The following is a 22651-nucleotide window of genomic DNA, read 5'->3' as shown; positions in this document are numbered from 1 at the left end:
GATTGATAGCTTGCCAATTGATTTATGATGCTCAATATGATATTTTGCAAAGCGATTAAAGGTTTCATCTTCTGCTTTCAGATTTCTTGTGAAATCGCCTACAGTTATATTTGCGGACAAATTTACTTCATTGTGAACTGCGGGTGAACTCACCTCAGCGCAGCTGGTTTAGCAGAACTGATCACCGCGTCTTGCAAAAAGGCAAGACCTGACGGATATTTAACTTCAGTAGACACTCTTTAGGCAAGATCTACAAAACAGGAAGCTGTAAATGTGTGAACTACCCCAAAATCCTGATTACAGAACCAAGGTATGACACACTTTGGAGGATAGAAATGTCTACAGAGGGATGCACACAATCTTTTTCTTATACAAAAAAGAACAAAACAACAACAACAACATTATTGTAAGTAGTAATCTGAGTAAAATTATAGTCAAAGGAGCTTGCAAAGAAAAGCGTCTGGACTTCTTTAAGTTACTTGAAGACGTTTCACCTCTCATCCGAGAAGCTTCTTCAGTTCTAAGGTAAAATTATACTACGAGTAAAATTATACTTGTAAAGTATCAGAAATGAGTGTGAGTGAATTGCCCATAACAGCAATATAAAACTTCTAACCTAAACAAATCAAACATGAGTTTATAACACAATTGCCATGCAAAATACACTTGTAATAATAATAATAATAATAATAATAATAATAATAATAATAATAATAATAATAAAAACTACTCCAGAAGCTGCTCTGGTGCTTTCAGTAAAATCACATGATCTTCCTCTGTAGTCAGCGGTGCCCTTGTGGTAAGGGTTTTTCATCAGCTGTGCATACTTAAGTATACTTATAGTATTTGAGTATCTGAGTAGAGTACTTGTAACAATAACCCTCAGCTAGTTTCCAACACGTGCACATGAAAGACATTTTAAAACACCAAATCCAAAACAAAAACACACCTGGACTTCTATGTAGGGCAGTGTATAGACTACAATAACACTGCTGCGATATTTCAGTGCTGCTTGTGCTGCACTCAAACCAATTCTTGGTTTGCCATTCTGGAAATAAACAGTCACTGAGTGCAGGTATTTTATCACACCGTCCAGTCCGGCTCAGAGCGACTTCAATCTGCACAAACACCGACTGCGTGGTGCTTAAAACGCCCACAGAGGAGAAACTGTCACACCAATCATAAATTAAGACGCACTGAGATGAATAATCTTTCTGAAACATGAGAGGGGAATTGTGAATCAGTTGGGTTGTATGTATCGCGGTGCTGCTCCCTCCCCCCCCTCTCTCCGCTGATGGGAGGAGCGCAGAGCAGCTCCTCTCTGTATAAGAAGTGTTGAACGTTCAACAAGGGATTTTACACAGCTACTCAGGAGAAACGAAATGATCTGCCCTGGAGCCGCAGCAAAATGCTGGATGGACACCTACTCCTGGGATGGTTATCGTTCACAGTTATAGTGTATCTTCTCAACTTGCCTGGACCCACCATAGCATATTTCGGGTAAGAGATGACAGACGCACTGTTAAGTCCATGATGCTACTTTTCATTGATTTGATTGGTTCAAAGCAGGTATTTTTTTTTTAAATGTCGTAAGTCACTGAAAACTCTTTAGTGAGTTTAGAAAGTGGAATTAGGAAGTTTATTTTTTTAAAGCACTGATTTCGGGTCAGCAAGGTATCACCTGGAGGCCTCACAGCTGGTGTGTGCAGCCGGTTGTCTGCTCAAGAATTTACCTCAGTGAAGGTGCTGCTAATTAAAAAAAAAGTAGCAGTGTGTTGGTTATCTTAGAATGACATTAAATCAAATATAATATAATATAATATAGGTGGAAGTATGTATGATTTTGACCGGTGAGAGCCCCCTCCCCTCCATTCTTTCCCTGACAATTGAGCCAGCGCCCACTGTTCAGTGAGCGCAGCACGTTTGAGTGGCAGGTAGCGGTCAAGGGGTTATTTTGCTGAAACACTTGTAAAATCATATCCTTAGTCGACTCTGAAAACAGCCGTGGAGCCGAAAGGTGAGTGTATATGCCTCAGACTCAACAGCTGGTAACAATAAAGCGATCTGACTGACTGAACTGGTGGCCGAAACGTCTGCTCAGCTTGCACAGAAAAAATCCCCCCATCCAGCAAAAACATCACACAACTTTGGCAGTTTTTTTCTTCTTCTGCTACCTCCATCAGATAAAAACGGGAGAAACGAAAACAGCTGGAACACGTGTCAGGAAACTAATCTGAAAAATTTAGCGTTTCGTGAATCGCGTCCCGCACTTAACATTGTTTCATTTAGAAAGCGCACACGGGTGTATATTTCAAAGTAAGTCATTCCCAGGGAACGCCTTGGATTTTAGGTGTAGCCCACTATGACCTCCACTTCAGAGTGGCTACTCATGCTGCACTTTGCTTACTCGTACACTCTACACTCTTAGCTTCCTTTTCTGTCTTAGTTACAGAAGAACATTAACAGTGCTGGGAAGCCAAGGTCATTCAAATGAGGTCAGCATGTCAGGTGGGACCGCAGCCATATTTCACCTGGAGCTGGAGAGTTTTAATCCGAAAAGAAACCCACAGACTGGAATGTACCTGTGCAAGTGGAAATGCACATTAAACACATTTAAGATCTTGGTGCTTTTCTGTATTATCTACAAATATCTCTGTTGATGGGTGCTATTAGTGCTCCCCTACAGGGTAGGCACACACACAGACACACAGAGACAAACGGTTGTAGACTGCAGAGTGATGACACTTGAAGCTTTGCCAGCAGAGTCAAATTTATGGTAGGTATGGGTGTTGTGCAGGATCCAGGAGTGTTAGGTGATCTGGGAACTGATGTGAATCTGCAAGAGAGCACAAGAACTGTCCCCTAAGGGCCCATTAACCTAGTATGTCAGACCTGCCGACCTGTTGAAGTGGGTTTTACATTCTCCTGGAGGCAAATGTTATCTGAATAGTATGTATTCGCTATTGAGTCAAGGCAAAAGAAGTTTTGGAAGTAGTAAAACGCTATGTATCTCACAGTAACTGTTTTTCAGATCTCTGGGTAATATTTTTTTCTTTGTTGGGGGGTGGGGGTGGAGTGTTGCACAAAGTGTTGGCACTAATTTTGGAAACTGGGTGATGCAAGCAAGTTGTATGACACCTGCAGTAGTTCCGTGTGATGGAAATATCTCAGCCCCTTCTGAGCAAAGCATCATCATGTCTAATACTCATGCACGTATCAAGTAGTTTCTCTCTCTGCCTCTTGGTCTTTGGTTTCAATTCATTTCTAAAATTGCATTAGAAGGACAAATGTATCACTGCTCTCTGTTTCTGTCTCCCCTCCTGTTGCAGTGTCGCCCTTTGGCAGGCACTTGTATTAAAGATGACGTGCCAAATTGGCACCAAAATCAGCCCTAATGGTTCTAATGGTAATGCATATTTACTTATTCAGTTAGCACTTGCTTTCAATTACCTATGTCAGTCTGTTCTCTATCTGTGGCATGTGTAGTGCAGAGAGACATGTGGTATTACAATACTCCAGATTTATTATTCTGTGGCCCAGGGAGAAAGGAATATGAATGAGTGTCAGTGAATGATTTAGCCTTGCTGCTGAGGAACATGAAACATACTGAAAGAGCCTGCGCAGGTGACACAGACACAAAATGTGACTGCCCCGTGGCCGGCTTCCCAGAAACTCGACACCGGTGACACTCCAGCACAGTCTTGCTCAGCTTTGACCAGGGGGCATACTAACACAAACCTGTTCAAATAAGTATTCCATGAGCACGAGGCATCCCTGGGTACTGATTTACTCAAAATAGAGGGTCAATGTTGCATACCCAATATCCAAAGTGCGGTGGAGCATAAGTGTAACATAAACACAATCTCTCCTGCCTCTAGTCTGCTGTAGCTGAGGGTGGGGTGGGATTCCTGGCGTAGCCAAGCACCCGCTTAAATTGTCATCCTTTGCCACAAGAATGTGAACACTCATTTTCTTTCCCTCAGCCTGTTGTGGCAGGTGCTGGTTCTGCTAAATCCGTTATCATTAGAGCTTGAATTGGAGATGCTCACTGAGCTTGCCTTACTTACCTTAAGGTTACAGCACCTTGATTAGATATGGCGTTAACTGTCAGCAAAGGGGATGATTTGTTTGCTCAGGTGACCCCGTGAGGGCTTAGAGTGCTCTCTGAGACGACTCTGTTGGTTTAAATTTAAGTTTTGGTAAAAGGCTTGTCATTCTGCGGTCTTGTAAACTGTGCTGGATGTGAGTCCTTACACTGAGTCAAGGGTTTGTTTTTCTTTAGCACACATGCGACATATACAGGAAGGCTGCCCACAGTCATGCAACTGGGATTTACTATCACAGACGCGCCGCAGCATCCGGAAGAAGCAAATATAGCGGTTGCTATTTAATTGCTGCAATATCCTTAAAATCTCTATCATCGGTTTGATCCTGAAGAGTAGAGCTCCTTTCAGATGCAATTATTGTTTTCAGCGCTCCATTAAGTGAGGCAGTAAGCCAAGAGCAACAGGATAGCAAATGGGATGTGTGTAAATTTATTGAGGAGTGATGTTTCTTTTCTTTTTTCTTCAGTGTGCAGCCCGTCTGAGGATTTTATCATTTTGCTGACTTAGTTCCTGGCATGTATCAAACGACATTTTTTTTAAGTTTCAAAGGAGCCTTACTTCTTGAGCACAGTGCAAAAATGTTAAAATTTGTTTTTTAAGCAGCTCCATCTAACCATTTCCTTTGGTTCCCTCCTCCCCCCCAACCCTCCTGTCTTCTGGCTTGCCTGCCTTATGTGCGTGCTGGCATCCCTGCAGTGGTTTGTGGGGAGCTTCTGGGTGATTACCACTCATTAGAAGGAGCAGAGTTAGTGCGGGCTCAGGCTGGCGTTGCCTGGCAGACAGTGGTGGCAAGCGTCTCATTACCAGGCCTTAAGGACTGATTAGCCCTGACGTGCAGCAGGGCGGGGAGCACCGTTGATAGAGGGATTTCCCAACTACATAGGATATCCTGTGGCCAAAGCCACACCTCAAAGGGTATCACTTTAGCATGAGCCAAGAAGATAGGATTCTCATGACAGTGTAGTGTAGTGAGATCACGCGAACCTGGAAGCTTAGATAGCTGACCGCTCGTCCCTCTTAAAAGAGAGTTTTGTTTTCTTTATATTTCTGTTTGATACATCCAGATTTGAGCTAAGCCAGGCTTTGCTTTGAGCTCTGTACCCTGTTACATCCTTCTGGAGTCCTGCTATGTTAGTGGGTACCACATGGTGGTGCAGTACTGTCTGAGAGTGCAGGATGGTCTTCCATCAGCTCTTTCTTGTGTATAAATAGGAGACAAAACGTGAAAACATTAAATGTAAATGTAGTGCAACATTTACTTGGCTTATGCCCACTTGTGGTCATCCTGCATGATGGGTTCAAAATGTCTTTGAACTTAAGCTTATAGAGCAAAGCTGTACTTTTTTTTTTTTTTTGCACAAATTTACATGTCTTTAAACTGGAAGATGCATAGTGTAGCTGCTGATTTTATGGGTTGAACCATCAGTAATTACAGAGCTTGGTACTCACCTTTGTTAAGAAGAGCTCGGTGGCCCCTGATGTGGGCTGTTATGGGGCTCATACTGTGTAATAACATGGTTGTGATGGATATTTTTGAAGATTGAATGGTTTGGAGAGGCTTTCAAAATGCGTTTGGCGTGCTCACATTTGAAGGAGGTACAGTTCTCGTGTCATCAGGATGCCAAACAGACCACAATTAAGAGACGCTTGATTATAAAAGGGCAGCAGGTCCAGGCGTACATTTCATTGATGGATTGCTTGAAGATACGGAGAGGAAAATCTTCTTGGTTAAAATGCAAACATATGATGATCTTTGCAGATGGAGCTGGAGACATGGGCAATTTGCAAAACAGGAAAACTAATATAGACTCAAGATACTTTTAGTGGTCAGGCATTGACGAGATGATGCTAGTTAGTGTGACCACTATGTCCTGTGTTTTCCATCCTTGACCACAGGCGAGTTTTCTCTGCGTAGTTTGTGGGGATAGAAGAGACATGGCACCTCACACGTGACAAGATTAGCAGACTGTCAAAACCCTCACTTAAAACTTTGGCCTTCCAGAGAATATCTGCTTTTATCACATCCAAGAAAAATAGATTTTGATACATTTAGTGTCTTTTAAAAAAAAAAATCAAACAGATTATTTCTGCAGCAGTCAGCATAAAACCCTTTTTTTAGTATCATCCACCTGTTTGCAGGGTAACCTGAGTTTATCTTGCATAAACACGATCATATAGAAGACTAAGCTGATGTGCACTCAGATGCTTCACTGGGATGGGTGTGCTTATATACTCTAAGATTCTCCCAAAAGGCTTATTTATCCATAAAGGCAGAATATTAGTTTGAGAATGGACACAGTGAGACACACACTGATGTGAACAGGCCAAGGCACGGAAGACGTTCTGCGATTCACCCTGGGGCAGATTTCATTTCACGTTGAAAGTGGCCCATTTGCATGACGTTCAGCTGCTTTTTAAATCATCAAGCACTTGTCAAGAGTCAAACTTTTCTCACTCCCGTTAACATACGAGTCACGAGTGAGCACAAAAACAGCCGAAAAAATCGTTGTCAGACGCGGTTAATCGACACTTCGCGTCTTTAACTTTGAAAAATGCTGTGACAAAAGGTATTTGGGCTTTAATATTTGAAATGAGATTTAAAGGAATAACATGTTATATGTGGAAAAAAAAAGTACTGTGTTTGTATCTGCTTTGCTGAATTTCTCTGACCTTAAAGTCTCACCAAATAGCCACAGTGTGGTTCAGCACGTGGAATCGGTGAGAGCCGAGTACAGTATGTGTGCCTGAGTGTGTTTGGTGTGTCGGTGCGCTGGTACAGGGCTACTCTGTGCCATGGTGTGGGCTAGAACTGGGGAGTCATGCGGACACTGCTGCACGCCCAATCTGTGCCAGTCACACAGTGACTATAACTGAGCTGCTGACCTTAGAAGCCTCGAGTTCTCACATAGCAGTTAAACCTCTTACCATGCCCCGCACTCCCATTCCCAGGGCCAGATCCTATAGTGCTGCCACTCGGCTACCAGTTTCCACATTCACAGTCGTGGATTAAAAAGTTAGGCTGGACACTAGATTTTTTCCCCCCCCTTTTCCTACTTTTTTGACCTGTAAAACAAAAGTATTTTCTAGTGAAACTTATTACCCATGCGTAGTATCATATACATTTAAAATATCAGAGTCCTGTCTCCTTCAGATACTTTATGGGAGTAGTCTGACATACCCTCTGTGGGTTGTAAATGACCAGAAACGACAGCAGATGACATAACTTTGGGTCATATCCTGTTAAGTCATACAAGATAGCGGACTTCCCCCCCTAGCTTTGTGAACAGCAGTACTTCTAGACATTGCACGACATTCCCACTACGCAGAAAGGCTCATTACTCAACTAATAATGACTTACTTAAGTCCCAGGCCAGTACCACTTTGTTTTGTCGTGTTACTGCACTGTGTCAGTCACAGCTTGTTAGAAGCAATCACAACACCCAGCGCTTTCAACTAGGGACTTATCTTATCTTAGCCATATACACAATCGTTTACTCTTTCCCCCATTTTTTGTTTTTGTTTTAATGATTCGGGGAATTAACAGTTTCTTTCACCATGGAGAAAACGCCTGAGGTCAGTGTAGGATTTCTTCTCTTACACTTCTTCTTGGAGGTGAACAACAGCAACCAGAGAGTCATTCGACACTGATACATGGTTTCTCCAATTATTCATGTCTAAGCTGTGGAGCAGATTGTCAGCAATGGTTAGAGAGGGCCAGTGGGAAAACACTACACACGCTCACATTCCTACTACCTCTGGCATGGCCTGGGATACACCAGATGGGACTTGGGCAGGGTGGTCTGAAGTTCATCCAACATTTCTGAGAAAAGCACACAACTTTCTCCCCCCCCAAAAGGAGGATTTTTAAATGCTGTTATGGCAGCAGGAAAAAGTGAAAGGAAAAGAAAAAGGGATCGCCGATGGTAAGCCTAATTTACTGCAAAAACTCAGAGTTTCAGAGTAATATGCTTTCTTACATTGCACATATTAATATCAGGTGAGCACGGCAGTTTGTCTTCATCACAGTTAAACTTTTCCAGGACACATGTTCACGTCTATCATTGTCTTGTGTAGGTTAAGGTCGTAGACGGCAATAGTTTTGTCTAGAGACCGTTTTGTTTTGAGCCAACAGCTGGGTTGGAATGATTGACATTCGTTTAGACTAACTGACCAGTGGGAATAGGGGAAGTTTGGAGAAAAGGGGAAAAAAGGAGGAGAAGAAGGAGGGGGGTTGGTTGTGATCTAGGAGACAGTAGACCACACAACCTGCAAGTTGAGGCTGATGGAGAAATTGTGGCTTTTGTGCTTTTTTTTTTTTTCCTGTCTGGGCACATTTAGCCACAACTTGTAGGTGTTGACTTAAGGTTGTAAGACTCCACGTGCGTGTGCACATAGATCCATGCGTGTAGCTGCGTGAATTCTTACCCCAAAAAACAGAAAACTGAAAGTTTTTTTTGTTTGTTTTACTGTATTAACTTGTTGTTTTATTTAAGAAAACATATTTTCAATGATATTGCTCAGCAGGTGGTTTTCTTATCTCCAGGGGGTGATTACACACTAGGTCAGCAATCTGTAATATCATGTTTACTGAATATGGATATCTCCTACAGAGGCTGCAGATCCTAACATAGAAAGCATCCATACAGAGCCGCAGCTCAAGCCCTGTACGTTCTCTTAATTCTTTAAGACTCATCCCTTCTTATGTATCGTCAGCAAAAATTTCTGTTTGGCCGCCAACTGTTCAAAATTCAAACGCACATTAACAAAAAGGAGAAAATAACCTCTTATTCAACAACCAGATGTTTGGCGTGTTTGCTTGATTTAGATTTGCTTTTTCTAAGGTTTTCAACTTTAGACTCTCGAGATTAATGTCTATACAGAGACTGTTAATATATGTCTCTGTGGGCACATGAGCACCACGAGTAATTAACAAGCTGCGTTTGTAGTCTGAGAAAGAATTTGTTTAGGCCTAGCACATTTAAGTAATAGGATTTTTTTTCTGACTATGACAGATAGTAGGTATTCTTAGCTGTCTACATACCTTACTAATAAAGAAAGAGCAGAATTACCAGCTGAGGGTCACTTCCAGGAGTGCAATGTAAAGTCAGAGAGCGAGTGATGATGGCAAAGTTTAGAGTTAGTCAATGATTTCCTTGAAGGATTGACTGTCGTGCTCCGCCGCGTGAAATGGGCCGTTTTCGCTGAACCCGCTGCATTGGAAAATGTATATAAAGTAAATGTCACGGGCAATGGGAGGTGCTGACAGGTGGAGAGAAAGGACTAAACAAACTGCACTGTTACCAAGTGAAAGACAGTGGAGGAGGTGCAGCGTGAGAGTAGGTCAGTGATGTCTGCACAGTGTGTAGAGGCAAGAGTGTGAATGGAAAAAGCAAAGCTGAGCAAACATCAGCAGGAATCCCACCTCACATGGGATAATAATGAGTTTTATATGTTGGTGTTATATTCCGTGTGTAATTGGTGTTGCTGTGCCAACACCTCAAACAAAAACACGACAGAAAATGGACCGTGATGTGAAAACACATGTTCGTGCTTTCTTATTCACTGTGGGGAAGATACTGCGAAGATGCATGCGCGTTGCTTTGAAGCGCGCACGTTTCGTGATAATCACGTGGATTCAGGATGGATGCTTTTAATGGACGTGATATAAACGACATGTAGGAGTGAAAACTGTTGGATGTGTTGATGTGAACACGAATCTGACAAGGTTAATTATAGGTAACTTTAAAAAATTGGATATCTACACGGTATATTAGCAGCTGTCTTTGCGTCGTTCACCTTTGACCTTTTCTGTGAATTACATTTATTCTAGAAAAAGTGGTCCCATATTTTTTAAGAAACGCTCTCATGGAGCGAGCGATTGTTGTCACCGTTGCAGGAAGACTCCAGTTATTCCTTTTTGTCCGAGTCTCAGAGTCGACTTTATGATTGACCCAGGTTAACTCTTATCCAATTCTTTTCCTCTTAGCGAGTTGAATGAGTTCATTCTTCAGCAAACAGCAGTGTGATTTATTTATTTATTTATTTTCTCAGATCATCTTATTGGAATGTGTGCGACCCTTTTGTGTGATAGCAGGGGTCACTGTCCTTCATCCAGGGAAAATATTATCTTGAATCCAGCGAATTTGAATCGGATTAAAATGAACAGCTCCTCTCATCAAGTATTAAAAAGTGCATCCATTTGTAAACATTTTTTTTTAAATATAGAAGAAAATAAAGCACGGTACATCTGCGATACTATTTGACTGCGTTCTCGTCTGCCACAGAGTGGAAACATTGCACAAGAGTGAGCTTTGGCCAGTAGTTTCTTCTCCAGAGATGTGAAGAAGTATTTCTCTGCTCGAATGTCCCTCTCCTCCTCGCTTTGCCTTCAGGCTTTCTTTGCAGCTAGCTAGAACCCCCCCCCCCCCACCTTTCTTTGAAAAAGAGACAATGGTGCTGAGATCAGTGTCGTGTCATCTTTGGCTTCCCTCCAGCTTCACGCTTACCATCATTTTTGTCTCAGACAAGTAGACGTTGCCGAGGCATCTGAGGCCTGTCGTTCTAATACTTGCAGGCATGTAGGGGTTTGGGAAGGTCTGAGCTGATACGTGTTACTGTGCATGTCTTTCTGAGGAATGTCCACAGCATATTGGTATTCGTATATTTCAGCTACCATTAGCAGTCTTTCCAAAGCAGTACACTTAATCGATGTCTCTGTGTTCATTTCCAGACATTTGCATGAGCAAAATGTTGTGTGCATTAAAAAAAGTCTTACATGTTCTTTAACATGACAGGTTCTTTGCTCTGCAGCGTTATTCAATCCCTGACATTCGCTTGCAAAAGAAGTGCTGAGGAAAGGTTGGCAATCGTACGCGACACGCCGGGCCCGTTGGATTTGTTTGTTTAGAGACTTTATGTTTGTTTCCTTGACATTGCAATCAGAGTGTCTTAACAAAGCGTGAAACAATTTAGAGGAAAATGTCAGTTGTTCAGAGAAAGACACCCTTTGCCTCGCTGCGTACGCCTCAAACCATACATTTTTCTTATTCTCCAAGTGTGTTGGGAGGGCGATCTCTGTCAAGACGCAGCTTGCCAGGTTTCCATTTGAACTTGCTGTCAGACAAGTTAAGAATAGGCAAACACACTTTGCAAAAAGAAAACCGTTCGACCCATTCTGAAAGCAAACCCCAAGGACTCCTTTTTTGATTTGACTACACGGATTCTCAACCAGACTATGAATTTATTGTAAAGAAAAATATCAAATAACATCTGTGAACTATTAAGTTCACTGATATTAAATTGAGCACTCGAGGGGAAACATTTCAGTCGGTTATTGGACTTAATAAAACAAATCTTGTGTTGAATAAATCCTGTGACCTTCTGTTCGTGACTCAAGTGATCATGAGTGGTGACAGAATATTCTCTGAAAAATAATAAAGAAGTCTAAAATGTGAGTAATGCGAATCAGCGCTCATCGCTTCTGGTACATTAACTAACCAGGTGTAGACAGTGAGCAGGTGCTCTGCACCTTTACAAAAATATTGCAGAATTTATTTCCATCTTCTTTTCAGACTGCTTGGCTGTAGTAAACTGTGAGGCAACGTTCCCATTTGCTGCGGTTACGCTTCACAGTTATAAAGTTGGACTTCTTTTAATTGGTTTGGCTGTATGCATACTTTTAGCAACCAGGAACGGATGGACAACAATTTATGACTGTTGGTATATTAGTGCTGTGATAGTGGAAATATGAAGGATTAAAGTGTTAATCTTAAATGCTAAATATGTTTTGTCATCACAGCTGAAAGCAGCAAACATTGGCCCAAAAAATAAATGCAGTTCCGATTGCTCTCTTTTCAAAATAAAATAATTCTTCACTGTCTCTCAAGTACGCTTTTTCAGATGTTGTGCCTTGGTGTTGACATGTGCAAGCTGTAATCCTTAGTGCACTGGAAAATTCAGCCTACACTGAATGCCAGAAGTCCAGATCATTGATAAATAATCTCATTGATAAATACTGTGTCGCTCCTTGCACGAGTATCCTTCAAAAGTCTGAAGTCCGGCTGCAAAAAGCACACAGGCCAGAGAGCTTGTGCATTTTGTGAGTTCAGTAAATCCATTTATTCTTCAGTTTCACTTTAACAGTGTAAAGGAGGCCAGAAATTACACATAATGAACAACTAGGGTGCCAGTCCTGTCAGTTGGTGTGACCAAAATGGTCACAGGCTGACAGTCATGTCCCCCGTGTGTGTTTATGAAAGTAATGCCCTGCGCTCTCCATCACAACCTCAGAACGCTGGTTATAGGTTTTGCCAGCTATGTGGCAGTCCCCGCTTTGTGTGTTTTATATATGCATCCCTTAAATAAACTGACGAAAGGAGTGCAAGTCTGCCACATGTTCTCCATACCATGTTTAGAATTGAAATTCTTACTTGCTGTATTTAAAGTACTTTGCAGCTGTAGGATGAATACAGGTGCCTCATTTATGCAGTTGTTCTTAGAGTCTTAAGCTCATTCCTGATGGTCTGCCTTTGTTTGATTCATAAATGTTGCTGAGCGTAATAATAAACAACAAATTTTGTTTAAGCATTATTTAAAAATATAATTTCTAACTTGTACTCGCTTCATCAAGAGCGCTGGGATTAACTTTAACCATTGGCTGTCTGGAGCACCGTGTCATTTCCCAGTAGCCTGAGGGCCACTTTGGGCTACTGTGAACAGTCATCTTGACAGTTTGCTACATTATATGTAGCAAACAGGAGTGAGTTGAAAGACCTCTCAGACACCCTTGACTCCCGCAGACTGCATGCATCTCCACAGCATGCTTAGCATCAGAGTTCACACCCCAAAGACTTGCACAGATGTGCACTTGAATCTGCTCATTCTCGCTTTCTGCAAGGGAGTGCTTCTTAACAGGTAACACCTGTTAAGAAGGTCTTCTTCAATATAAAAGGTTAAAAAAAAGGTCTGGGTCTGGGTGGACTGTAGCTTAAACACACACCCTTCTTGTGGCGGTGTATCTTAAGTTCAGTTTCGGGGGATTTTGTTTGATACTTTTGTTTGTCAAAAAATAAAGCTGCAGAGTTCAAGGTTTTCTTTGTGGGCATTTTGAGAGCACTGTTAGCATACCTGAAAACCTCAGTGTTGAGATTGGCTGGTTGGTCCCATTGTGTTTATAATGTTGTTAACATTTATTCCAGATAAGTGGGCCAGTTTCAGTGACGGGGTTTTGCTACATACCATAATTAATGATAACTGTGACATTATGTCAAATCAGATAACGATATTATGTCAACATCACAAAATACAAAAGAGCACATGAATTAACTTGTTGTTCTTTTGTAGAGTTTATTTTATTTCATTTTTTTCTTTGTAGATACCGACACTTTCACCATCAACATACTTTCCAGTTTCCAAAGTGGATGTCCAATAATCTTTTGACATAATAATTATGTAGTAAAAAGCCTGATGACCAGGTAGTACTCGATTACAATTTGCATGAACAGAGTGGCGTGGGATGGAGTCAAATTGCTGTTCCAGTCTGCCCCTAAGTGAAACCCCTTGATGACATCATAAATGAGAGTTTAGCCCAGAGTGAGGTGGGACAGAAACACAGAACTAAAAAGATCACCACGTTTTATGTCCCCTACAGAAAGTCTAGATTTTCAGATGTAAAGACTTTTATACGATATATAAGACTTTTTATAATGACAGCAGCAATACTGTGTGCCATGTTTAAATCTGTACAGCGAGGTACAACCTGCCACCCATCTGAAGGATCTGGTATAAATATTTAACCAACCATTTGCTGGCTACTGTTTTACTGTAACACGACAGACACGATCACAGAGTACAAATGTTTAAAATGTCCCCACATTAACTGAATGCCTTGTCATCTGCACATTATAACCTCGTACTGCAGTATTAAAGTGTTCAGTATGCAGCTGATGCTGTAAGTTTATTGCTGTAAAATGGAAAAAAATTGATTTCAGGAACCTTTGGTAGAACGTCAATATACAGCCCATAACCTACGGTCCAGTTGCCCATGTAAATCTTTGTGAATAGGTTGCAATTTTCAGTACAAAGACTTGTGTTCCTACTGGTACTTAAAATGTCACTACAGTAAAAAAAACATAGTAAGTAACCTTTTTTCAGTTTTAAAGGAGAGGAGAAACTAATTACAACTACAGGTATTTTTAAAGCCCACACCACTAATAATACTGTGTACTTACATTGTAAGGGGCAGAGATATTGATTTCCCTGCTTCTGAAATAAAAAGTTACTGAGTACATTTTCTTTTTTGAAAGTACTCCAGAGGCACTCTTACATTAAGTGCCCCGTATCTTTTAAATTTCCCCGTGGATAAAAACTTCTCACAAAAATGCTAACAGTATAATTTGTTTCTCCTTTGCTTTAAAACAAAAGCTAATTATAACTCCATTGTTCTACAACGGGATTTTTAGGTATCCAAAATTCAAAAGAATTACATGGTAAACCTGACTTTTCCACCACTGCAGAGAATTTGCTCTTTACTCAGACACACCTCCACCGAGAGTTGATCTCAATCTCCAGCAAATGTTGAATTCCCCTGAACATTAACCACTGAACAGCTGAATTCATTTGAACATTAACCAAACTTTTGAGCATTATGTGAGCAGCTGTGCTTCCTGTGCTGTTTATGCAGTATAGCTTTGTCAGTATCCTGTTGTTCTGTCTGAATACTTTATCAAGACAATCCCAGTATCTTTCTGTTTCCAAATGGCTTGTGATGCTTTCTTCCAGGTTGACAGGTAATGAACCGTTGTCTGTCCTGCCACTGAACTCTTTACCAGAGGAGAGCATAGGCAGGGCCCACTTCAAGCTGTGTGACCGGCTCAAACTAGAAAAGAAGCAGCGCAGGATGTGCAGACGAGACCCGGGCGTGGCGGAGACTCTAAGAGAGGCCATCACCATGAGCGCCCTAGAATGCCAGTACCAATTCCGCTTTGAGAGGTGGAACTGCACCTTAGAGGGGCGCCACCGAGCCAACATATTAAAAAGAGGTGATTATTACTACTTTTCTTCCCATTTGAATATGCATTTTATTCTTGTGCACTTAAAACCTAATGTGTGAGTGAGCCAACTCTTTAGAAAACCCTTTATTTTCCTGTCTCCCAATTGCCACTCTCCATCGGGCTTCTCTAGGATTTAAAGAGACGGCCTTCTTGTACGCCATCTCCTCAGCGGGTCTAACTCATGCCATGGCCAAAGCTTGCAGCGCAGGACGCATGGAGCGCTGTACATGCGACGAGGCCCCCGACCTGGAGAACCGTAAGGCGTGGCAGTGGGGAGGCTGCGGAGACAACCTCAAATACGCAAACAAGTTTGTCAAGGACTTCCTGGGCAAACGCTCGAACAAGGATCTACGTGCACGTGTGGACATGCACAATACGAACGTGGGCATGAAGGTAAGTGCGTCAAATGGTCATGACGTACCGACCGATAGCACTATTTACTTACTTGGTCTATCCAATGACGCGATCTAGCTGCACCATGGGAAATGGGGGATTCATTCGTTCTGGAGCTTGACCCGTGCTTCGAGCCAAAAGTCAGCCGACGCAACAAAAGCAAATATCTCAACATCTGCTGCTTTGATCTCAGATCTCCAACTCCTTCTACGACATTGTTGCCTCTTAGAGGTATATGATGGTCTGTGACAGCAACAATATTAGCTAATAATTTATTGAAAACATTAAATTCGACTTCATTTTAATTTGTGACAGTTATTCATCTACATGTCAGCGATGTTGGAAAACTTTTAAGGAGTAACAGTCAAAGAAAAAGAAAGATTTATCAAACTCTAATTTCATAGCAGTATATTTACCCAAAGTGTCAGCTTCACTCGCCTTTTATTAACGCTGCAATTTCTACAGACTTTGAGTTATTCCATACACATGAATCTAACTAGGAAACACACTTCAGTTTGAAGAGGGTCAGAGTTCATATGGCGAGACAGACATTATGTAAACAGAAAGGTTTGCTAATTGCTTGTATGAATCATTTAAACGATGGGAAAATAGCATTAATACAATATACTCTGAGTTCTTTTTGTCGGCAAACATCAATGTGAAGTACCGATTCATTTTGCGCCATATCCCGGATACACTGCATTTCCATATCTTGGCTTTTGCTTTTGTACTGGAGTTTAAACATTACAGCACTGCTGTTTGACTCAAACTGCTCCATCTTAACTGTCTCCAAATATGTAATTAGGATCACCAGATGGGACCTGAACTTCCCTACACCTGGATGATGTTAACTGGGGCATTTTGGGAGAGCAAAATCAATTGAAAATTGTGAAGTGTTTCAAAAATCCAACACACAAGTTTAAAAGAAACCCAGAGTAATGCTGCTGTAAATTTTAGTGAAATCTGAAAGTGTTCATTAGTCAATATTTGGTTTTCTCTCTCAGATTAGATAGGCTAAGAGTCTCATTTGTGCTCTGGTAGAATTCAGTGATTGTTTGTGGTGAGCAAATACGGGTTTTTCATCTTGGAAGTGTTTTTAATAGCAGAATAAATGCTCCTAATATGTCAAGCCAAAGCAAACTAATGGTCTGGAATATATTTCTTTTACTGTGCTTTGTGCCTGTTGTGGCCTTTTTCATTTTGGTTTCAAAATGAATTACAGCTAAAGCACACTTCCCAAATATTAACAGATATAAAACTCTCCCCCAAACGAATGCGAGCTCTTCCTTTTCAACTTGGCTCTCCTAAATCCAGCCTCCTTGGAGATTTTATTTGTGATAAAAGATTTACAACATTGTTTTGGCTCCTTCTTTGTTTTTTTCTTTTCATAATTTGCACATGTAGCGAGGTGTATCGCATTCGCTCAGGATGAATTCCCACGCCGAGGACAAAATTGGAATGTGCGAGCCTCTGCATCCCCCCGACATTTTAAAGGCTGACCTATCAAATTTTCTTGACCTGCTGGTGTGATGAATATGCACTTCCTGCTCCCCGATCTCGCTCACAGTCTGAGAAAAGATTTGTAAATTGTTTCCAAACCCTGTATAAGACAATATGTTATTGTCATTGATTCTCGCGGACACACTCTGCTTTACACATTGTGGTGGATGCAGAAATGAACTCTGGCTGACTGCTAGGGGGTCAAGTGATATTAAAGTAACGTGTTGTGGTCTCTTTAGCTGATAATTCCTCTGTTTCACTTGCAATTATGTGTGATTTTGTGTAAGACAAAAAACGGTTTCTTCGATATTCTTTCTCTTCCCAAACGTTTGCGTGACTTTGCTCTGGGTTATGCCAAAATGACCGCACTATAGCGCTGGGTTGATCAACTCTGGGCTTAAAAAACACATTTTAGTAAAGTACCCAGTACAGGAGGAGGTATGAAGGGTTCCCATAGTTGACTGAATGGATTGTTTTGTGGCTTCTTCTTACCCATAACCTCCCCTCACTTATCATAATAACCACAACTGTTTAATCAAAATTTCATCTGTGGTTATTATAACAAAATCAATCCTCCCACAAACTATAATTCTCTTTTTCTTTTATACAAGAAGCCTCAGACGCCATTGTTCTCCTTTAGTTCACAAGCAATAAGTGAAGTTTTTCCCCTTTAATTATGATATGAAAGAGAGCAATGAATGTAAAATATATGTCTATAACCTTCCCAAGCCGCCGTACTCCACCCAGTTCATCTAGTTGTGAGAATACTTTAATGAATCGGCTCTTTCAAGTTCTGTTTGCTAAACAAAAGCTTGTTAAATTGCATACCTTTCATTGTGTGCCTTCACTGGTTCTCAGTGGTTAACAGTATTGCTCTGTCTCTGGTCCAGGTAATCAAGGCTGGAGTGGAGACCACTTGCAAATGCCACGGCGTATCTGGCTCCTGCACCGTCCAGACCTGTTGGAGGCAGCTCCAGCCCTTCCATGAGATCGGCAAGCAGCTGAAGCAGCGTTACGAGACCTCCGTCAAGGTCGGCAGCTCCACCAACGAGGCCACCGGGGAGGGAGAGATCTCCACGGGCCGCAACCAGCAGCAGCAGCAGCAGCAACAACAACAGCCCCTGCCCGGCCTGAACGATCAAATCCCCCGCACTATGGACTTGCTCCACATCGAGGACTCACCCAGTTTCTGTAGACCCACCAAATATTCACCGGGCACCGCAGCCCGCAAATGCTACAAGGACAAAAACTGTGATGCTATCTGTTGCGGGCGAGGCCACAACACTCAAAGCAGGGAGGTGACCAGGCCTTGCCAATGCCAGGTGCGCTGGTGCTGCTACGTTGAATGCAAGCAGTGCACACAGAGAGAGGAGGTCTACACCTGCAAGGGGTAAACGGGGCACCGTTCAGCCCTTTCAGTCTGAGGAAGGTGGTTGTGTTGAAGAGGAGCATTTTTTTTTCTCATGCAGAGTTTTGCTTTCAGTGTCGGAGCAGCATTCTGCAAGCAAAAAAGGAGCGAGCCAAGAAGCAATAAGCACTTTGAGGGATTTCTGTGGGTTGGGTTTCAGAGGTCCTGCAGAATAAAAACTTTCTCAGACAACTGGGTCAACATCTCAAGCTCTTTATCACAGCGTTACCTTGAAGAGAGACGCTTTCACTTTCCTTTAAGAAAAACAAAAATCTTTGTCATCAATTCACAAGAAAACCGATTAACGCCCAGTTAATGAGGATACAACACAAGGACAGTTACATCAACAGACTGATTTCTGGGGCTTTGCCCAAAGAGGAATGGTGTGTGTGTGTGTGTTTGTCAATTTTTACGTGTGTACAGTATTTGTAAGCATGTGAACATGAGGTAGATAGCGAGGGGGGGGGAGCGGAAAAATTAAGTGACGACTTTTTATGGCGATTCAAAACCATATACGGAAACTGAAAAAAAAAGGAAAAAGACAGGGTGTAAGAATTACTCTACACGCACATATTTACACTCACACACATTGTGTGTTTGCATATATATGTACATAAATTCAGTTATATTGTAATGATATTATATAAGCCACTTATCTAACTATGTTAAAACAAACCACTAACCACACAAATGTTTTGTTGTTTGTGTGCTCTTGCTCAGTTTTCTTTTTGATTCATGTTGACAAGGCCCTTTGGAAAGCAGCACGCTTGTGTCTGACATCTTTCTGTGGATAATTTATAGATCCTTTGGGACTACTCCTTCATGAGGAGGAACAAAAATATCTTTAATTTTTTCTTTTTTTGTAATATTGTAATATGAAGCTGTTAGTGCATACATTAACAGAAGATAACTAAACCAGTCAGTTTAGGCTATTCTCGGCCAGTGTTCAGGGAATAACTTAAACCACTATATGTGTTTGACTAAACCAGAAAGAACATCTGAATCCAAGGTGGAGATGACAGCGGCCTTGTTATTACAGTCAAAAGCATAGCAACAGGTGATCTCTTGATCAGCAGAAGGCCCACGTGAGACTCGGATCAAAAAGTGTAGAGCTTTGTGAAGCTTAAATCTACTTTGTAGTTCTAAAGAAAACTGTGGAGAACTGGAGGAATTTAACTCCCTGCTATTTCGTATTCTTCCTTCCTCTTCTGCTTCCACAAATTTGATTGAGCCATATGAAATACATTGACACGCAGTGTGTACAGTGGAAGTTCAAACAGTATGGGGCGACTGACTTTTTGTTCAAGTGAAGCTGAAAGCACAAGCCTCTTAGCTAATATAAAGATCTATTATAAAACTAATATTTGTGTAATTGTTCCGCAAATTTATGTCTACGTTTTACTAATCGGCTGTCTTCTTTCTGAAGTCAGTGAAGTTGTTTTTATAAGTTAACTTTACCTTTTCATCTTATTGCTGAGCACCTTTTGACACAGTTAACACAACGCAGCATGCTGACCCCACCATACAAGAGTGATGGTTTGACACTGCAGGAAGTACTGCGTGGTATGAAATAATAAACTTCAGTCTGGTTTTTCCTTAGCCTATCATAAAGAAACAGAGGAAACTGCTACTTTTAACAAAATTTGCCCATCAGCACCTCTAAACTCACTGTTTGGCCTCCTATATCTTGTTTGTTTAATCCAGGAAGTTAAACCACGCCTCGTCTTTGTTACGCTTTTTTGTACATATTAAACAGACAGGATGTAACTTGTTAATCAGTGAACCTTAAAGGTACTGAAAGGTGGCTTTTGATACCTTAGGGCACATTTCAGTCTCGCTGTGTCCAAGTTTGCGGCGTTTATGCAAAGCTAACTAGCTGACTGATAAGAAGAACATGCAAATTGTTTCCATTACAGTTTTATGAGAAATGCCTCTGTGCACACAAACAATGCAGACAAAATTTTGTCATATTCTCAGCACTTAGTGCTTAGAAACATTATATTTTATCAAATACAGGACCTTATAGGCCATATTTTAGATTGGTGTGAATTAACTACTGAGTGAGGGACCCAGCTTTGTATTATAGCACCATTCACGCACTGAAGCCCAAAAGCCCTTTAAAGTATTTAAAGATCTGTATTTATGGATACAGTGCAGTGCAGAATCTTTTTTTCTTCTTGTTTTTTATTAAAAAATGTAAATAGCAAAGGTTTCTTCTCCTGTGGTATAGAGACAAAAGTGAGGCACATGTTCAACTCTCACAAGCATCTGAAACACAAATTGAAATTAAATAAATGAGTGAAGCATTTGCTGAAACGGCATACAGCTGCTGAAACGAGATGATTACGGATTTCAATCATCAATGCTGCACAGTGCATTTTTAAAAAGGAGTTTCACAGTGATTTAAATCAAAGCTCCCTCTGATAAGAAGAGAACCGTGCATGGCTTATTTGTCTAAAGGAGATGAATTCCAAGCATTTTGATATGAGATGGCATGCCAAATAAAGACTGGTCAAAACATATACATAGAACTTTGCACGCTACATGGAAACCATAATAGCTATGCAGAGACGCAAAGCACAAATGCCTGCTTGCCACAGCTTCTGGTGTGTGTTTGCGCCACACACTCCGCCTCAGCCCAAACATGGTGAGGTTCTCTACCATTGAACAGATTCAAAACAGACACGACAGGAAATGCAAACAGATTGCATTTTTGTTTGTTTATAGATTGTACATAGGCGTAGAAATTTAGTCCAGAAAAGAGGAGCATGATGCAGCAGTCCGCTGGGTTTTTAGATGTCACAGTCATCCACGCTCTCAAATCCAAAACTCTGCACTGTTTAGTCATCAGTGGATCATGTACAAAATTCTATGTTGTAGAGAAAAGAAAGATAAATTATTTTTTAAATATATTATGAGCATGTGTTTAGTGTAAATAACTTCAAAGTCTAAATTGATTTTATATCCTGTATTTTTTACTCTGTTTTCTTTTTGGGTGTTTGTTCCTTTTGGGGTGGAGGCTTCGAGAAGCAGTGTATACTATCAACATATTTCATTTTATATCTCAAGATTGTTATCTAAGCACTAACAAATCCTAACAAAATTCAAATCAGCTCACTTTTAGTTGGTTTAATTCACTCGCGGTAATGCAGTTTCTGAAAGCATGCAAAGAAAATCACAGTTATCAAGAATATTTTATAGAACTTAATCTTGTATAATCAGCGGTTTTGTGAAAGGACTGATGATCAGTATGGACTTGTTCACCTTAGGGTCACTTTACATGTACATGTACTTTTTGTTAGGATTTGTGCTGTGCTTGTAAAACAAAGATAAAATACACCAGCTATGTATTGTCCTTTGTGATAATATTACACCAACAAAGCTTTGTCCATGTTCACTTATTCATGTCTTATGGGAACTCTAAATTATTTTCCTCTACCTCATGTGTATAGCTTGTAGGTTTAAACAGATCACAAATGACTGGTAAGAATGTATTTAAGTTATTTAACATCTTTGTATAACAAAGGCGGAAAAAATCTGAAATAATAAATGGATTTTTAAATTATTTAATATGTACGTGCATTATTTGGTAGCATTGAAGTTTAATTAGTATATCATGCCTTGAATTTAAAGTTCTTCCATTACTGATGACACATATTTGCTGGATTCAGCCTCTGAAAATGTGAAATTAATAGTGATGTGCGGATCGATCCTGAAATATCGATTCCTCCGATACCAATCATTTATGTTCTAGAATCGATTCTCACATTAAAATATCGATATTTTAGTAATTTAGGGTAAATTTGTAGTTTATCATTAACAGGAACACAGTGGAAAGAAACTATAACATTCGGATTGTCTACATTCGAAGGAACAACTTCCTCTTCCGGGTTTCATAGTCATGTGTGAAATATAGCTGTATAAATGTGTCGCAGCCCCTTGGCGTGCGCACTCACAAGAATGGCTGAGCGTAATTGGAGTCATGTGCGGACGTATTTTACCTCCACAAACAGCTGAGGCATGGTTTACGATACATGTGGCAAAAAAGTGAGGTGCTGTGGCAACACCACTGACCTTGTCAAACACCTCAGAGTAAATCATATCACAGAATATGACAAGCATATGTTGAGGCGAACTGAAGAGGAGGAGTGGACAGGTGCTGCTAGGGCGAGACAGATGTCTCTCACTGAGTC

General features: G+C 41.0%; 1 protein-coding gene across 1 annotated transcript; it reads left to right on the top strand.

Moving 5' to 3' along the window:
* Positions 1–1336: 1336 nt before the first annotated feature.
* On the top strand, positions 1337–22023 carry wnt9a (wingless-type MMTV integration site family, member 9A). Its single transcript, XM_082512542.1, has 4 exons — positions 1337–1500; positions 14886–15145; positions 15288–15550; positions 17941–22023. The coding sequence occupies exons 1-4, from the start codon at positions 1409–1411 to the stop codon at positions 18442–18444; spliced, it is 1119 nt and encodes a 372-aa protein (XP_082368668.1). The 5' UTR covers positions 1337–1408; the 3' UTR covers positions 18445–22023.
* Positions 22024–22651: the final 628 nt, after the last annotated feature.

Source organism: Aulonocara stuartgranti (genome assembly GCF_965226115.1).
Source record: "Aulonocara stuartgranti genome assembly, chromosome: 18".
Classification (NCBI taxonomy): Eukaryota; Metazoa; Chordata; class Actinopteri; order Cichliformes; family Cichlidae; genus Aulonocara; species Aulonocara stuartgranti.
The sequence above is the reverse complement of the archived record's forward strand: the minus strand, read 5'-3'. Positions and strand labels throughout refer to the sequence as shown.

Bases quoted from the DNA above. Each gene is read 5' to 3' on its own strand.
- wnt9a (XM_082512542.1), top strand. From the start codon at position 1,409: ATGCTGGATGGACACCTACTCCTGGGATGGTTATCGTTCACAGTTATA. The intron at 15,146-15,287 runs GTGATTATTACT...GGGCTTCTCTAG, and splicing joins AGCCAACATATTAAAAAGAG to GATTTAAAGAGACGGCCTTC. The intron at 15,551-17,940 runs GTAAGTGCGTCA...TCTCTGGTCCAG, and splicing joins ATACGAACGTGGGCATGAAG to GTAATCAAGGCTGGAGTGGA.